The 14,648-nt window shown below is 36.9% G+C and overlaps 2 protein-coding genes across 11 annotated transcripts in view; one reads left to right on the top strand and one right to left on the bottom strand.

Annotated features, from left to right (window-relative positions):
- Nucleotides 1-8,850, top strand: part of shank3a (SH3 and multiple ankyrin repeat domains 3a) — a 210,875-nt gene extending 202,025 nt beyond the window's left edge. For 5 of the 9 annotated variants that reach the window (XM_023955918.2, XM_023955921.2, XM_023955919.2 and 2 more), the window contains one exon: nucleotides 5,979-8,850. In XM_023955918.2, coding sequence (XP_023811686.1) covers nucleotides 5,979-6,543 — 565 coding nt within the window. In that variant the 3' untranslated portion in view covers nucleotides 6,544-8,850. Of the gene's footprint in view, nucleotides 1-3,657; nucleotides 3,693-5,978 lie in introns of all 9 variants that reach the window. The other 4 variants (XR_002873416.2, XM_023955923.2, XM_023955922.2 and 1 more) reach the window with 1 other exon arrangement.
- Nucleotides 8,851-11,428: 2,578 nt separating this feature from the next.
- rabl2 (RAB, member of RAS oncogene family-like 2) lies at nucleotides 11,429-14,648 on the bottom strand. 2 transcript variants are annotated; one of them, XM_023955924.2, is made up of 9 exons: nucleotides 14,566-14,648; nucleotides 14,026-14,098; nucleotides 13,881-13,910; nucleotides 13,703-13,782; nucleotides 13,337-13,416; nucleotides 12,932-13,043; nucleotides 12,697-12,794; nucleotides 12,373-12,456; nucleotides 11,429-12,269 (listed from the first exon to the last, which is right to left on the bottom strand). In XM_023955924.2, exons 3-9 carry the CDS (start codon nucleotides 13,904-13,906, stop codon nucleotides 12,195-12,197), a joined length of 555 nt encoding a protein of 184 aa, XP_023811692.1. In that variant the 5' UTR covers nucleotides 13,907-13,910; nucleotides 14,026-14,098; nucleotides 14,566-14,648; the 3' UTR covers nucleotides 11,429-12,194. The 2 variants fall into 2 exon arrangements, with proteins under 2 accessions (XP_023811692.1, XP_004069734.1); XM_004069686.5 differs by having other exon boundaries at nucleotides 14,026-14,595.

Raw genomic sequence — 14,648 nt, 5'->3', positions numbered from 1 at the left:
TCTTATCTTCCATGATCAATTTTCAGATGGTTGGCACTTCTGTGAATTAAAAGGGACACGACTCATATATCGCTGCCAGTTCAGCCTGATGTAACTTGGCTGCTTGTTTTGTACATAAAGTTTGGAAATTGCCTCTCAATCCAAATATTCTTTGACTATGTGAAAATGTTCCACTGTCCACCAAAAACATTTCAGTCAGACAACTCATGCAGTAAAGAAATTTATTTTCCCATTCTTTAAGTTTGGCATAAGCTCCGTTCAATTACATAAGACAATATCTCCATAAAACGTTTGGGTAATAAACTACCTTTAACGGAGCTCACAGGTGGAAGCTGGGGAGGGGAGTGGGTTGATGAACGCAACGCTTGCGGTAAAGGAAGAGAAGGCATGGACATGCACGCATGGAATTAAATAGGACACTGAACAGGTGAGTTGTTTGACTGAACCGCCCTAGGGAGGAGTAACCAGTTAAAACGCTCTGCTCGAGTTGTCTGCCCAAAATGCTCCCAAGGTCGCTCACTCTTCTCTGTAAGGTCAAACTAAGTATAGCGGACTCAAATATTTTACCAGGTGAATTCTCAGACAACATTCCCTGCCGCCTTCTGTGCTCTGCTTGGCTTACCACAGTCTAAAAATTCATCAGGGATTCAGCCATCAAGGGTTCAGCTGAATCCAATCTAGGTCATTCCAGAGAGTTTGGGGGAAAGCAATGACAAATGTATACATGGAAAGCTGCAATTTTTGATATTTTTGAGCATGTTTTAGGTCCAAATACAAAATTATTCCAAGATATTTCATTCAAAAATTTCTCTTTAAATTAAATTCACAGTGCATTCATTTTTCACATGACCGCATCCATGCAAGATTGTGTAGATTATCTGCCGATGCAAACAAGGTGATGTTGCTTAAGGCACACATTTCCTGAAAGACTCTCCTCATTTCTTTCACATAGTCATGTTTGAGTTCTAACCTTTGACCCTGCTGAAGCAATCTTTCCCCAGAGTTCAAATACACTGCATCTCCTTTTCCAAAACCCTTTGCAGTCATCACTGAAAGTAACGTCATAAAACAGTTTTCTGCCCATCACTCATTATAAGGTTATCAGTGATGACTTCAAAGATATAAGGATGTAGCTGTAACAGTATTTGAACATAATGGTGTGTAAAAATGTTCCTGCCGTGATCTTTGCATTAACAGCCTTGTTAACGTACGTAACAAGCTCTAACCAAATGTTGGATGGTTTTCTCTTAGTTTTTGACGACTTTGTTTATTTATATTTTTTTGTGACTGGCAATTTTTTAACATGAAATCACATATTTACATTTTAAATTTTGTTTTAAGGTGTCAAAGCTGAGTGACAATGTTAGAAAAGTATTAAATTTTGCATCTGCTGGAGATGGAAACTAACTCCACACGTGAAACTACCGTTCAGTTGTCCCCGTTTAACAAAAAAAAAAAGTTATCTCCGTTTTATCTCATTGTTGGAAACTTTGTATGCTGTTCCTTTGTATAACTCAGGGGTCTTCAGCCTTCAACCCTTAAAGAGCCATTCAAGTCAATTTCTCACTGACCATAACCCAGTAGGAGCCACAAAGTCTTATTTCACCCTTTAGAAAGTCACAAATTTGTATCATGTTGCTATTACTATGACTCCTTTTCAAAATAAAATATCGGTACACTTTGTGCCACATAGGATCATCGTAATGCAAAAAAGTAGGTATTGTGTTGTCAGCAATAATGATAAAAATAACAGGTTTATTTGCGTTGCAACTCAAGCCACTAATTCAGAAAACAAACTCATATTAAATCAGAGCTGATATAATGACTCCTGCTGTATTAGTGGGATCATAATCTTAAAATCTAAAAAATCTGCTTTATAATCTGGTGCCCCTTAGGTTTGAATTATGGTTGTTCTTAATGACCTCGGATAGACTTTCTGTGATACACTGAAATAAAAAATCTCAGTGTTTTGGTACAACTTTGGTCAACTAGGAAGGATGGATAAATTTTTAGAGATTTTCTGAAACATAGTCAGGAATCTTGTGGAGTGATACGTATCTCTCAGTTGTTTGTGAACAAGTTGAATTAAGTTCAATTTTGTTTACTTCCCTTTTTTAACAGTTAATTTTCAAAGTAGACTTTCGATTTTTCTTTAACCAGAGCGTTACAGTGGAAGGGTAAAAGAGCCACAAGTGGCTCCAGAGCCTCAGGTTGCAGACCTGGTATAGCTGTTACCTCTAAAGTTTGTTTGTTTGTTAAAAAAGAGGATTCCACTACAGTCAGAGTTAAACAATCATCAACAATAAGACAGCATACCTAGAGTAGCAATGTGTAAATCTTGGTCTACAATGGTCGGCCTTGCTGACCATACATTGTTATGTGTAGTGGGAAAAATATGGGAAAAATATTGGACCTTCTTAGTCTTCTGGTTCTGTAAGCCACTATTTGGGTTCCCACATTACACAAACTCGGGTTAAGTGTCCCATTTAGATACATCTTTTTAATTTTTTAAATGGCACTGCCAGCTGCATGGATGGGCTTTCAGTGCAATACCAACACATTCGTAAATTTCCAAGGTTTCTAGGTAGAACAGTGTTTGGAACAGTAATTAATCAACTTGACCTATCAGTTATTTAAGTGTTGTGGACAAAAAAAGACAACAATCCTTTTTTTTTTAATGAAATTCAGGGATCAGTCTTTGTTCCACAATAAGAAATGAGAACATAACATACCATCTGACACACAGCTCTGATTGGGCTCATACTCTCGTTACCATCCTGATGGTCAATTGTGTTTGGCTGTGACAAAGATGATCATTCACACCATTATTTCTCTGTGTGTTTCACTGCATCTGTATTTGTTTCTCCTCACCTTGTGCAGCATTTCACCTGTGCCATAGGAAGCCCAGCACTCTTCATTGTAATGCTTGATCATTCAATCCCTTCTTCCATTAAGATCCGATACTTCCAAACCTCCGTCAATACCTCAGAGCTTTTGCGTGTCTTTTGTATCCACCTTGCTTTGTGTGACAACTTTGAGTGGTTTGAAACGTGTTTCTTATTTGGTTTTGTTAACTGTTGTTTGTACAAATTTGTTCAAATCACGTTTTATTTTTCTGTGTGATAAGGATAGACATTGTCCCTGAATGTGTTGCTTAGATGACCCTTTAGATCTAGTAACCTGTATTTTAAACAGAGCACATCGTAGTTGTGTATTTTATGAACCTCCTTTGGATACAGTGCAGTCCATACATCACCATAAACTCTATTCATGTATTTGTATGTATTAAAGGAAGTACAATCCCAGCTTTAAAGGTCAGAGACGTATGCCGACCTTATATTTCTTCATTTGTTCATTTGTTTTGTGCAGTATGTGAAGAGTGTGTTCATTTCTTTCTCATGTAGCTCACCGGTCGGACCTTCCAGCAATGCTGAAACCTGCCCTGCTGTCTTTGCCATGCAAGCACATCAGCACAGTGCAAGTGACACATTTACATCATGCAAATGAGCGTGTCGGGGACAGCAGTGTTGGTTGAGGCAGATGTTGAGTCTGGTTGGCAGACTGCGTCTCATGGAGTGATGCTAACATTCTCTCCCATTGCTCTCTCTCTGCTCACCTTGCATGCTCCGCCCTGCTGCTCTGATCTGATTGGTCTAGCACTGCCTGTGCGCCCAGGAGGGCAGGACTACTGTGTAAGTGTGCATAGAGCTCATCTCATATCTGTTGGCTTCTTGTAGATCATTTTTCTCCAGCCTGTGTATATTCTAGTCCTAATTTCACCTCACGTCAAAAGTTTTCAACACTTACAATAAACCTGAAGCCTTTAATACTACCATTTACCACATTCAGGCCTCAGCTTTGCTAGCTAGACAAACTCCTATATTACATTTTTCTGTCATCGTTCTATTACCTGCATACCCTTCTTTTCATAAATAGCTTTTCACTTTTTATTTCTAAGTTCAGCTAGTAGAAAGAATGCTGAAAAAAGAACCTATTCTAAAGAAGCATTCTCATTATATGCCAGTATAAAATTTTAAAATCAAGTAACTTTAAGTTAGCTGGTTTAACATCTTTCTTCTAAATTTGTTTTGAAATGTAAGCTCATCTTAGTTCTTATTGTTATGCATTTGAGACTTAATGGTACATTAAGTCACCTGAACATTAGTGTTCTAAACCTCTAGTTCTCTAAATGCATTTGATCTGATTAAAATTCAACTTTAACCGGTGAAAAATTAAATGTACTTCAACATTTGATTTGTCTTCAGTTTCTAAAAGTTTTTCATTTCCTAAATGTTTTAAAGACTCCCTCAGAAAAAAAACATGTTTCTTTGTTTTTTTAAGCATAAAATTGTGGCATTTTCTCATGATGGAGGGCATATATATTAAGAAAATTCAGCTCAAAATTGTATTTTTGAATATTTATTTAAATTGTGGTGAATCAGGAGCAGATTAAAAAATGCAGTCTGAAAAAGAGCTTGTTTGTAACGTAGAAAATAAGATGGGCGGGTCACAAGCACCCCGCTGCGACTTCTCGGCAGCGGGGAGGGGGAAGGGGGTGGGATTGCTCCTCTGTGCCAAAAGTCCCCCCCCACAACTAAGAGGCGAATTTCCAATGAACTATTGCCGCTCTGCATAAACGAAAAAAACAACACAGGCTTTTTGATTTTGGTTTAAAAAATTGAACCACTCAGCACGCTTTTAAAAGTTTAGAAGCTGTTCGTATTGGATCTTTTAAGCAGGAAAAATTGAATTACACTTTCCATGTTTTTTTTCTTGGATGCTTAGATTGCTATTTTGTATAGTTAAGATTCAGATTTATTATTGTAGCACTTTAATTTGGTATTTAGGAACACCTGATCGGCAAAAACGCGTAAAGCGAACTATTCATAAGGTAAAAACTCTTGGTGGTGTCCGATTTTATTCAATTTATTTTTTTCTTTTATAAAACCACAATAGTCCTTTACTTTAGTCTTTTATTTATTTTTTAGTTTTCTCACACATGTACTTTGATTAACCAAAAGGCTTTTAGGTTTCTGTTTTGCTGAACACAAATCTAAATTTTATTATGAAATCTTTCTTTGTTCGATTATTCTGAACATGTGTCGCTGGATTCCATAAAGGATGGAATTATTTTGGGCACGCCAGAGATTATTGTGGTTTTCAGTCTATTTGTCTTCTTGGGCATTGATTTAACTTTATTTTCACTTTTATCATAAGTTTTATCTTTATGTAGATATTGGGGGGGGGGGTAACTTTAATACATCTTTTTGTAATGGGTACTAACTGCGGCACACAATATATCTTCAAAACAGGATTTCACCTTCCAATTAACCTTTTTTTTCATATTTTCATTGTTATTGTATCACTGAGATCATATTTTCCACACATTTTCAGTTTATTTGACAGCTTTTCTTTATTAGTTAAAATACTGTGCATCCAGTTTTAAACCAAAGACTATCTGTAAGCTTGATTAAATGTTTATTTTAATTTGTAGTCGTATGATTTCAATTACGAAGTATCTAAAGTATAAATGAGAATGTTTCTTAACACTGTTGTAAACTAAAACAAATTTGTGGGGCACAAAAATTTTGAACTCACAAAAGAGTGATATTGAGCAAAAGGTGGTGGCATAAATGCTACTGTAAAGATGATTACCACAAGACCTTGTTTTCTCTCATAAGTAAAAAACGATTAGGAACTTTTACTTTATTAACAAGTAGAAATCTATGCTGTGCTTGTCATATAATGTTCATATATGAGGACAATTATTCATGAGTGTGAAATATTATGCATTAAATTGATGCACTGATAAAACCTTAGATGTTATTCACATCCATGGATGTGTGCGGCTCAATGTTGGGCTACTTTGCTCTAACGCTTACATAAAATACTAAACTTTTTCCTTTTTCTTCTTCTTCACTTGATCACATTTGTATTCTTTGTTGACATTTCCAAAACAATCTGTGTGTTTTTAACAGACTTTTCAGCAGCTTAGGTGAACTCCACACCATTTCTCAGAGAAGCTATGGAACCACATTCACCATCCGCCCTGGTAGCCGCTACCCCGTCACGCGACGTACCCCCAGCCCAAGCTCGGGCTCACCTGACCGGGGTGATCCCCTTGGACGATTTTCAGGCTATGGCCTTCCAACATCACCAACGACACCACCACAAACCATCCTCAAGTCCTCCAGCCTCAGCTTACCACAGGAGCCCAAAGAGGTGCGATTTGTCATGAGGAGCTCAAGCGCTCGGTCGCGCTCTCGCTCCCCATCCCCGTCCCATTCCCCGGGGTTAGGCTCGCCCCTTTTAGCACTTCGACCCTTCCACCAGAAACCCCTCCACCTTTGGAACAAGTATGACGTCGGAGACTGGCTGGAGAGCATCAATCTAGGGGAGCACAGAGCAGGGTTTCAGGAACACGAGATTGAAGGCTCTCACCTCCCAGCTTTGACCAAGGATGACTTTGCAGAGTTGGGAGTAACACGAGTTGGACACCGCATGAACATCGAACGAGCACTAAAGCAGCTGCTGGAAAGCTGACCCCTGCCCTGAGACAGAGCAACAGTTGGAGAAAAGAAAGATGGGGAGGTGTAGAGCTGAAAAAAATGAGAAAAACAGTACAGACTGCTCCTCTTTTGCTCCAGCTGCTTTTATGTTTAGTATGAAAGACTTTTACATTGTCACTCTGCATTAATGCTCTGCTTAACACTTAACATAACATTTAGTTCAAAGCTGAAAATTGAAATATGGATATTTTTAAAGGAATCAAATTGTCTGATATGATCAGTTTACTTGAGAAGATTGGCTGCTTGAAAATTGGCTATTTTCTTTTTCATTTGACCATTTTTATCTCTCACCCACTCAGACAAAGGCCCTCCAAGCTTTAAGCAGTTGAAGCAAAAGAGCAGGAGTATGTGTTTCTGATTCAAACACAAAGCTCAGTTGCCTTTGAAAATAATTTATTAAGAAATCCACAGTGAGAAACACTGCAACGGAAAAAGTACCGGCACGGCTCTAACAAGGTGTGCCTGCTGTATACCTGCTGTCAGTTCTAAACTGGAGACTTGAGGTGGAGCTCCACAGAAGGAGAAAACCCATCTGCCTTGGTACCCAGACTGTGCTATCTAACATATTTGGAGAATGTTTAACCAACACTCGTGGCTTTTTTCATATTAAATTTCTTTGTTTTTTTTCTAAAGGGAGTTATATATAAATAATTAAATGCTTTATATATACACAAATATCTATATCTATATATATCTATATATAGATATAGATTTATCACAGATATAACTGTTTATATGTATCTAAATATTTACAATATATATGTATCTAAATATAGATTATTACAGCAAAAAAGTCTGAGTTGCAGAGAATAAACAAATAAAGGAAAACATAAATCTGCAGTTGTATTTGGAGTTTAGTATAGACAGAAAATTGTTATTCAGCCAATAGTTTACTAATTTGTATCAGTTCATATAATTATACTGTAGATACATATTTATATTTAAAAGAAAAAGTGTATGGATTCAGCATTTTTTGTTTGTTTGTTTGTTATCTGCCATGTGTACTCAATTTTCTCCCCTTCTTTAACGGTAGCATGACTAGTTGCATAGTTTTTGGGCAGTTTGTCTGTTTTGTTTTTTTGCTTTACCTATACGGTCTTCCGTTACTCTAAAAGGTATCCTATAATGTGACGCGAAAAATGTGACCCAGCTGACACCTATCCCCACTGTCTCAGCTACAGATCCCATCATCTCACAATATCCTGCGAGCGCCGCTAACAAAGCCAGCTACTTGCTTTAAAAGGGGCTCTTTCATTGTTGGCTTGTTTATACTCAGGGATGGAAACTTGGGCCGGGAAAGATTGGTGGCTGTTTCAATAATCATCTTTGGCAACAATTATTTTAGAAAATGTTCCACAGCTAGTAAAATTTCCATCCCTGTGACCCGGTATGAGGATTTCTTGAGCAAGATGCACAATTTCTGTTATTGATAGCAGTCAAATAGCAGATAGGTTGTGAGAAAAGTGAAACGACCTGCAGGATATGGACATTGTTTCTCACTCAGGCTGTGGGGATGGGAAAGCTACTGTAAGTTCCTTTAAAAAAAAAAGAGAAAAAATGAGTATTTTACAGCCTCACTGGGCGCTGCTTCCCTTTATCTCTGCCATTGTCACAGTGAGTTGAAATATTATCAGAAACAAGGGCAACTGGCGCACTAACAATGAGAACCAGGTTCTGAAATGAAACAAGGAGTTTTCCTTGAACAATAGAAATCAGTAATTGTATTCAGTGTTGAGTAGCCTCTGCTGGCAGTAATAAACAGTTTTATTTGCGTAAAAACAAAGCATTTTGGCATGAACTGTTTTTTTGACAGGATGCCATAAAATCTCTGAAACCCTCGAAAACTTCTGCTCAGCAGGAGCCTTCAGTCAGAATGCCAAGGGGTGGCAAAAAAAAAAAGAGTTAAAGCTTAATTTCTTTTGTTTTGGTTTGGTTTGGTTTCTTTGCAGTTTTAAAGCGGGTGGTGAACAAATCGCTATTATCTGGGTTGTAGGAATAGCAATCACTGCCTCACTGTGACCTCACTGATTATTTTACTTTTTGACTTCAGTGTTTTGTTTCGTGGATTTATGTGAACTTTTGGTTGATATTTATCTTTTGTTGTTGTTGCTGACCCGCTACCCTCATCCACTTGGGTAGATTTTGTAGCGTGTAGAACGTGAAATCTAAATCTGTTCCGAATTTTAGAGTGACGGGGGGAAAAAATATGACAGAAAAATATTGTTTGTTCTGAACATACTTACTACACTTGTAAAAAAAAAAAAAAAAAAAAGAAGAAGAATGAACAAACTTATGATATTTGTTTTTTATCACAAGCAATGTAAATATAATAGATTTCATATAAATTTTTGAAAAACTAAAAGTATATAGATCTATATATGAATGTTTGGCATATATGCATAGTTAACCACCTATGGAAAAGGTGAGCAGATTTTATTCTTTCTATGAACTCTTGAACTTTTGAACTCTGAACAATGAACTAGGGGATGATTTGCACAAAAACAAGGTGACAAGGTGCTAACATAAAAAGCCACTCATCGTCCAAGCGCATGCATGCATCTGGATTCCCCTAATCTTTCGGTGTGGTTTTTCCTTTTCGACACATGTATGGCTGCGGGTCCACGTGTGCAAAAGCTTGTTTGTTTCTATTTTTGTGTATTTGTTTGGAAGAGACAATGAGATCGCGTGAAAACAGTGAGCGTGTGGTTAGTTGTTAGGGTTTACATCTTAGGAGTTAGTCCAATATAGCCTTACTGTACCATCAGAGATTGCCGGTTGTTGCTGTGTTACAACACACATATTTACACACAAACAGAAAAAAAGTGTACACGTCAGTTTAATCAAAGACTTTATCATTCTGGAGTCTAGTTTAGTATAGTGAGATCTAGAAAAAGTGAATTTTTCTGCGAGAATCAGAATGAAATTAGATAAGAACTTTCAGAATAATGCTTTTATTTTAAACCTTACATTAAAAAAAATGAGGGACAAAAAAAAAGAAAAACTCACTTTTTAAGCGTGCATGTGGTGTCGCTCTTCTGTACATCCATTCCCAGATGCGCTCCCTATCCTCCAAAATCTGTTCGGCAGCACTCCTTTTTCCTTTTTCAGACATTCAGTTTCTGAGTTTTGAATACGCTATATTAGCTGATTTAATGAGGAACAAACATAACAAATGAAAAATGTGCCAAAAAGTAACGTAACTTTCCAATGTATATTTGTCTTTGCTTTAGGACTATCTTAGTTGCAGCCTTCTTATGCTGTTAGATACTATGACAATATGGTGCCATCTCCTGGAAATCTTGAGAAGAACAGACATTTGTTACATCCTTCTGCAGGCAGAACTGCAGTCATTGTTGTTTCTTTGTAAAGAAGCAGGCTATATGCATGTCTCTAGATATTTATGAACATATATATAGCCTGCGTATATCTACTTGCATTTACATTTCTATAGTAACTCAGTAGCTTGATTTGATTATTGTTCCCAGAGAGAAAAGTACGGTCTGATCTCAGACACAGGCTGGCCTGGTTGGAGGAATCAGCTCTGTAGTGAATCTTGCTTGGATTGGTGTGTAAGCTTTCTACAGACAAACAGGACAAATGAGCAGTGTGTAACAGACATACACATCAGTTTGTTTCAGAGGAGGGTTTATCTCCAGTCGTATTTCTTAATCAACAAAGCACAATCTACAAAACGTAGGAGGAAGAGTGTGATCTTTCTAAAAAAAAAAAAACACTGGTACCAGCGACCCACCGGAACCAGTGATCTTATCATCAAAGATTTTTCTTTTGTTGTTATTGTTTTTATTTAATTTTTTTCCTTGTTTGCACTGTGAAGTTTCAAACGGTGGACATATCACTGCAACACCTCAGCCTTGTCTCATGAGTAAACTGGGCGCCTCTGTGATATTTCTCTAAAAACCTAAAACTGAAACCATGTTTTATTAAAAATGTATTAAAACTGACGTCAACTCAAACAGTTGAAAGGTGATCACAGAGGTTGAGGCAAGATCTGAGATGTTGCCCAGGATATGTCTACGACAGAGATATATGTTTGTTACCTTATGTAATAAATTTATTATTAAAACATGAAGTGAGTCCCATTTTTCTCTCATTCATAGAATCTGTACTCTGTGGAGTTTTGTTCCAGACAGAAAATCCTTCTTTACATTTTCTACGTGCTGCTTTTTCATCATGACTTGGTTCTTATTTCTTTGTTCTTCAGCACAATCACATTAACTATAATGTAGAACAGTTGTCGATTTGCATTTTAATTCTGTGAAAAGCAAATTAATATTTAGATTTGGAAATCAATCAGGTTAACTTTATGTAGTTATCTTAGATTCAGTCTTTATGTGGTTAAAACAGCAAAAACTCAAAGTCAATCATCCCGCAGGCCTCGGCACAGGGGTGGGGCTACGTGGGGCAGCAGTTTTTTTCCCAGCAAAAAACGTTGTCCCCTCATTTTTTACCGTCAATATTAGTAAAATTATTGACAAAAATTAAGAAATCCTCAATACAAGCTTCTTCAAGCATTAGTACCTTAGCTAAAGGAATTTCTGTTTATTATGAATGAAAAAGCACATAGTTTTCATCCTTTCATTTGTAATGGCTGTCCACTCGGCTGTTACAAAAAGTACCCTGCCCCTATTTTAACATGTTTTAGCTATAGTGTTGCCAAAATATGATATTTTTTTCTCTAAATGTCGGAGATTTTGGAAACCCTGTATGTTTTTAGCTCACCATCTTTTAGAGAGACAGACTAAAATTAATGAAAAAACAAAACAAAAATCCCATTGACACATTTCTGAAATGACTAAGTAAAAAGGCAGACCAGATGAATATTGGAAGCACATCCAAGCTGACGGTTTTTAACTGTTTATTTGGAGGAAAAACTGTATAACAGTCAGCTAACAGAGAATTATGGAATCCATTTCCATTTAGTTTTTTTTGTAAGGATTCAGGAATCCTGAAGGGGTGAGCAACTAAACAACTGAATTACCTGTGACTTTGTTAGAGAACTCTCAACAAATATTTCATGTTTACAGTTAGCAGACTTTGCTAAAGCACAGAAAGTTAGAAGGAGTCACCATAAATGCTGGGCATTCTGTACATCAGGCTTTAATTTGTAATAGTGCTAAAAAAAAGAATTAACAAAATTATTGCAAGTAAAGCAGCTAACCAATGCAGCTCCCTGCTCAAACTGCACACGACACATACAATCACTGGCAACAGCAGGAAATGTGTTGGAATCACATGTTATGTTATGTCATGTCTCAGCATTTCATTCTTCACATTATAAGACAAAGTTGTTTTTTTTCCACATTGGGGAAAACATTGCACTCTTAAGATAGCAGACTTGTGTTCCAGAGTATAGATAAAAAAAGATCAACAGTTTACCTGATAAACAAGACAAACTAATTATTACAAAGTCTGTTTTTTCTCTCCTACTGTCACTGGATAAATAAAGTGTATAAAACATGCTTACAAGAATGTACTGCAGGAGAATCCAAATCCAAACATTGAAAAAAAATCATTTTTAACTATCTGTCAGAGCTGTATGATGCTGAAATTAATCTGTAAAATGTATTTTTTTTTATAAAATGAAAAATTATTTTGTGTAAACATTCAAACCAACTCTAAATTCTCTGCTTTCAGTCCATCCTCATCCGAGTTCTCCTCTTTTTTCTCCAGGTCAAAATTCTGCAAGTGGGGGACAGTGGAAGGTTAATTACACGTCATCATATGAAAACATATACATAATGAATGTAATCGAAAACAGAAATCTGAAAATAGAGCAACGTACCTCCAGCTCTTGCATGACTTCATCCATGAAGTCGCTGGGGTTTTGTTTGTACTCCAACGCTCTGTTGATCATTTCTCTGAACATCTTAGGTGACAAAAAACAGACAAATTTGAAAGCATTTTAGTAATATTAATAGATGATTTTTGAGTTTTATAACATTGTTTTTTTTATCCTTATTAATAGGTAAAACAAACATGTAAACATTTGGGCATAAATAATTTTCATGAAAGGAACAAATAAATAAATGAAATGAAATGAATGAAATCCTGCCAAATAAAAAAAGTGAATTCTGACATCAAAGTAAAGGAAACATTTCACTCAAACCTTAACTACATTGGTCCCATCAGCTGCTGAGACAAAGTAGAATGGCAGCCCGTGTTTCTTTGCAAAGTTGAAGCTTCTTTGAGTTATTTTCAAGTCAGCTGCAAGTGAAAAATACAGCTTAATCACCCAGATCAATTAGCATGAAGTTAAAGTAAAAACCTGAAAAAATAAAGTCACACATACACACAGATGTGAAAATAACATTTTTTTTGTTTTGTGTCAAAGACACACTAACCATCAATTTTGTTGGCAACCACACAGCAGGGTATCTCAGGTCTGTACTCCCTTAACTCCTTAAACCAGTTGGATAAATTCTTATAGGTGATTTTCCTTTGAACATCGAAAACCTGTGGGGAAAAACGTGAGTTTGGTCGTAAGTGTTAAAAGCACAGTAAACCATCATTTCCACAAGTAGAAGTCAGCACCAAATAAACAATTTGTTTTTAAATACCTTCATACTGATTAACAATATATTGTTCAGACGTCAATATCACCTCATCTTCAGCAGGAAGTATCAGAATAAATGTCTAAAGCAGGTGGTTTGAAGTCAAGATACTCCAAATTGCTTAACAACCCTGAAATGTTTATGTGGGAATCCATGATTAGATTGCCCTAACTTAACAAGTGGATAAGACTTTACCATGATGCATGCATGTGCGTTGTGGTAGTAGGAAGGATGCATGCTCTGAAACCTTTCCTGGCCAGCAGTATCCCAGAAATCTGTAGATGAAAAACAGATGAAATGTCATGTGTGATATTTCCAACAGGATAAACCAATTCCCTCTGGAAAATAAGATAAGGTGAGGGTAAGGTGAGTGCTAGAGAACAATAACATTCTGGGATGCTACAGCCAACAAATTCTGTACCCATTTTGGTCTTTATTTAACATATTTTTGCATGGATTGCCAAAATAAAAGAGCGATAACCACATAGTTGTGGTTTATGCTGATTTATTTGTAAGAATACTCCATTGTGCCATGTGACAGCCTCATCATGTTATACTTACCAACCAGTACTTTCTTATTCCCTAGAGTAGTAGTGTGCTTGTAGAGTGTCAATGCATATGTTGACATCTGCTGAGGACGACTGAGAAAAGTGTTAAGGATACTATCTAACAGACCTTTTGACAAATGAAATGCAGAAAAGCTCCATCCATGTGCATCCTTAAAGCTGCTGAAGGATACTATTCGTCCATGAGAAACCTTTCCATCAACCTGCGGAAAGAGAAAATACAGATTCCGTCAATCTAAACTTAAATGTTAATTATTATTATTATTATATTTAATTATTTATTCAAATTAAAAGCACTGTTGAATCACTAATACTCACTTGGATTTACCGACTGCACTGTCTCCCAGACATATTATCTTCACGTTTTCCTCTGCGTCGTATTTCTTTTTCTCTAAATCAAAAGTATGGTCAACATCGCCAGCCATTTCCTCAGTTTCCATGGAAATTTCTCGGAGAAGCACCGGAGAACGGTCTAGTCCCGCTCCCCGCGGGTTTTGCTGCCGACGGCAGGAGCGTTAGCAAGTTTGCCACCGGTTAGCTAACATTAGCATCGTGTGGCTCGCCTTTTTTGTGAATTCTCTTACTCAACAGCTCGATCAAACACTAAAATCAAAGAATTGGACCTTAATTGAATCTGAAAACAACAATAATTTCGTCGTTTGTTAGCGTTTGTTCATCAATCGGTGCTGTGACGGTTCATTTTTGAAAACGGGACAACAGATACTTATAGCCGCTAAAAGAATTAGCCTTTCCTGTAGCGTGCTGTTATAGTGAATAGTAACTGCGTGTACTCTGCCTAATTAAAAGGAAAGGGACAAAACGAAATCCTTCAATTATCTAAGCAAGTAAACACTGAACCTTTGAAAAATCTCCAGGATCCAGTTTGCGTTTCTATGCAACGGGGACGCTTGCGGGACCCCTCCTTAGTTTTTGGTGTTCTT

Source organism: Oryzias latipes, chromosome 6 (genome assembly GCF_053564925.1).
Source record: "Oryzias latipes strain Hd-rR chromosome 6, Olatipes_Hd-rR_3.1".
NCBI classification, from domain to species: domain Eukaryota; kingdom Metazoa; phylum Chordata; class Actinopteri; order Beloniformes; family Adrianichthyidae; genus Oryzias; species Oryzias latipes.
This window is presented reverse-complemented; position numbering and strand designations above follow the sequence as displayed.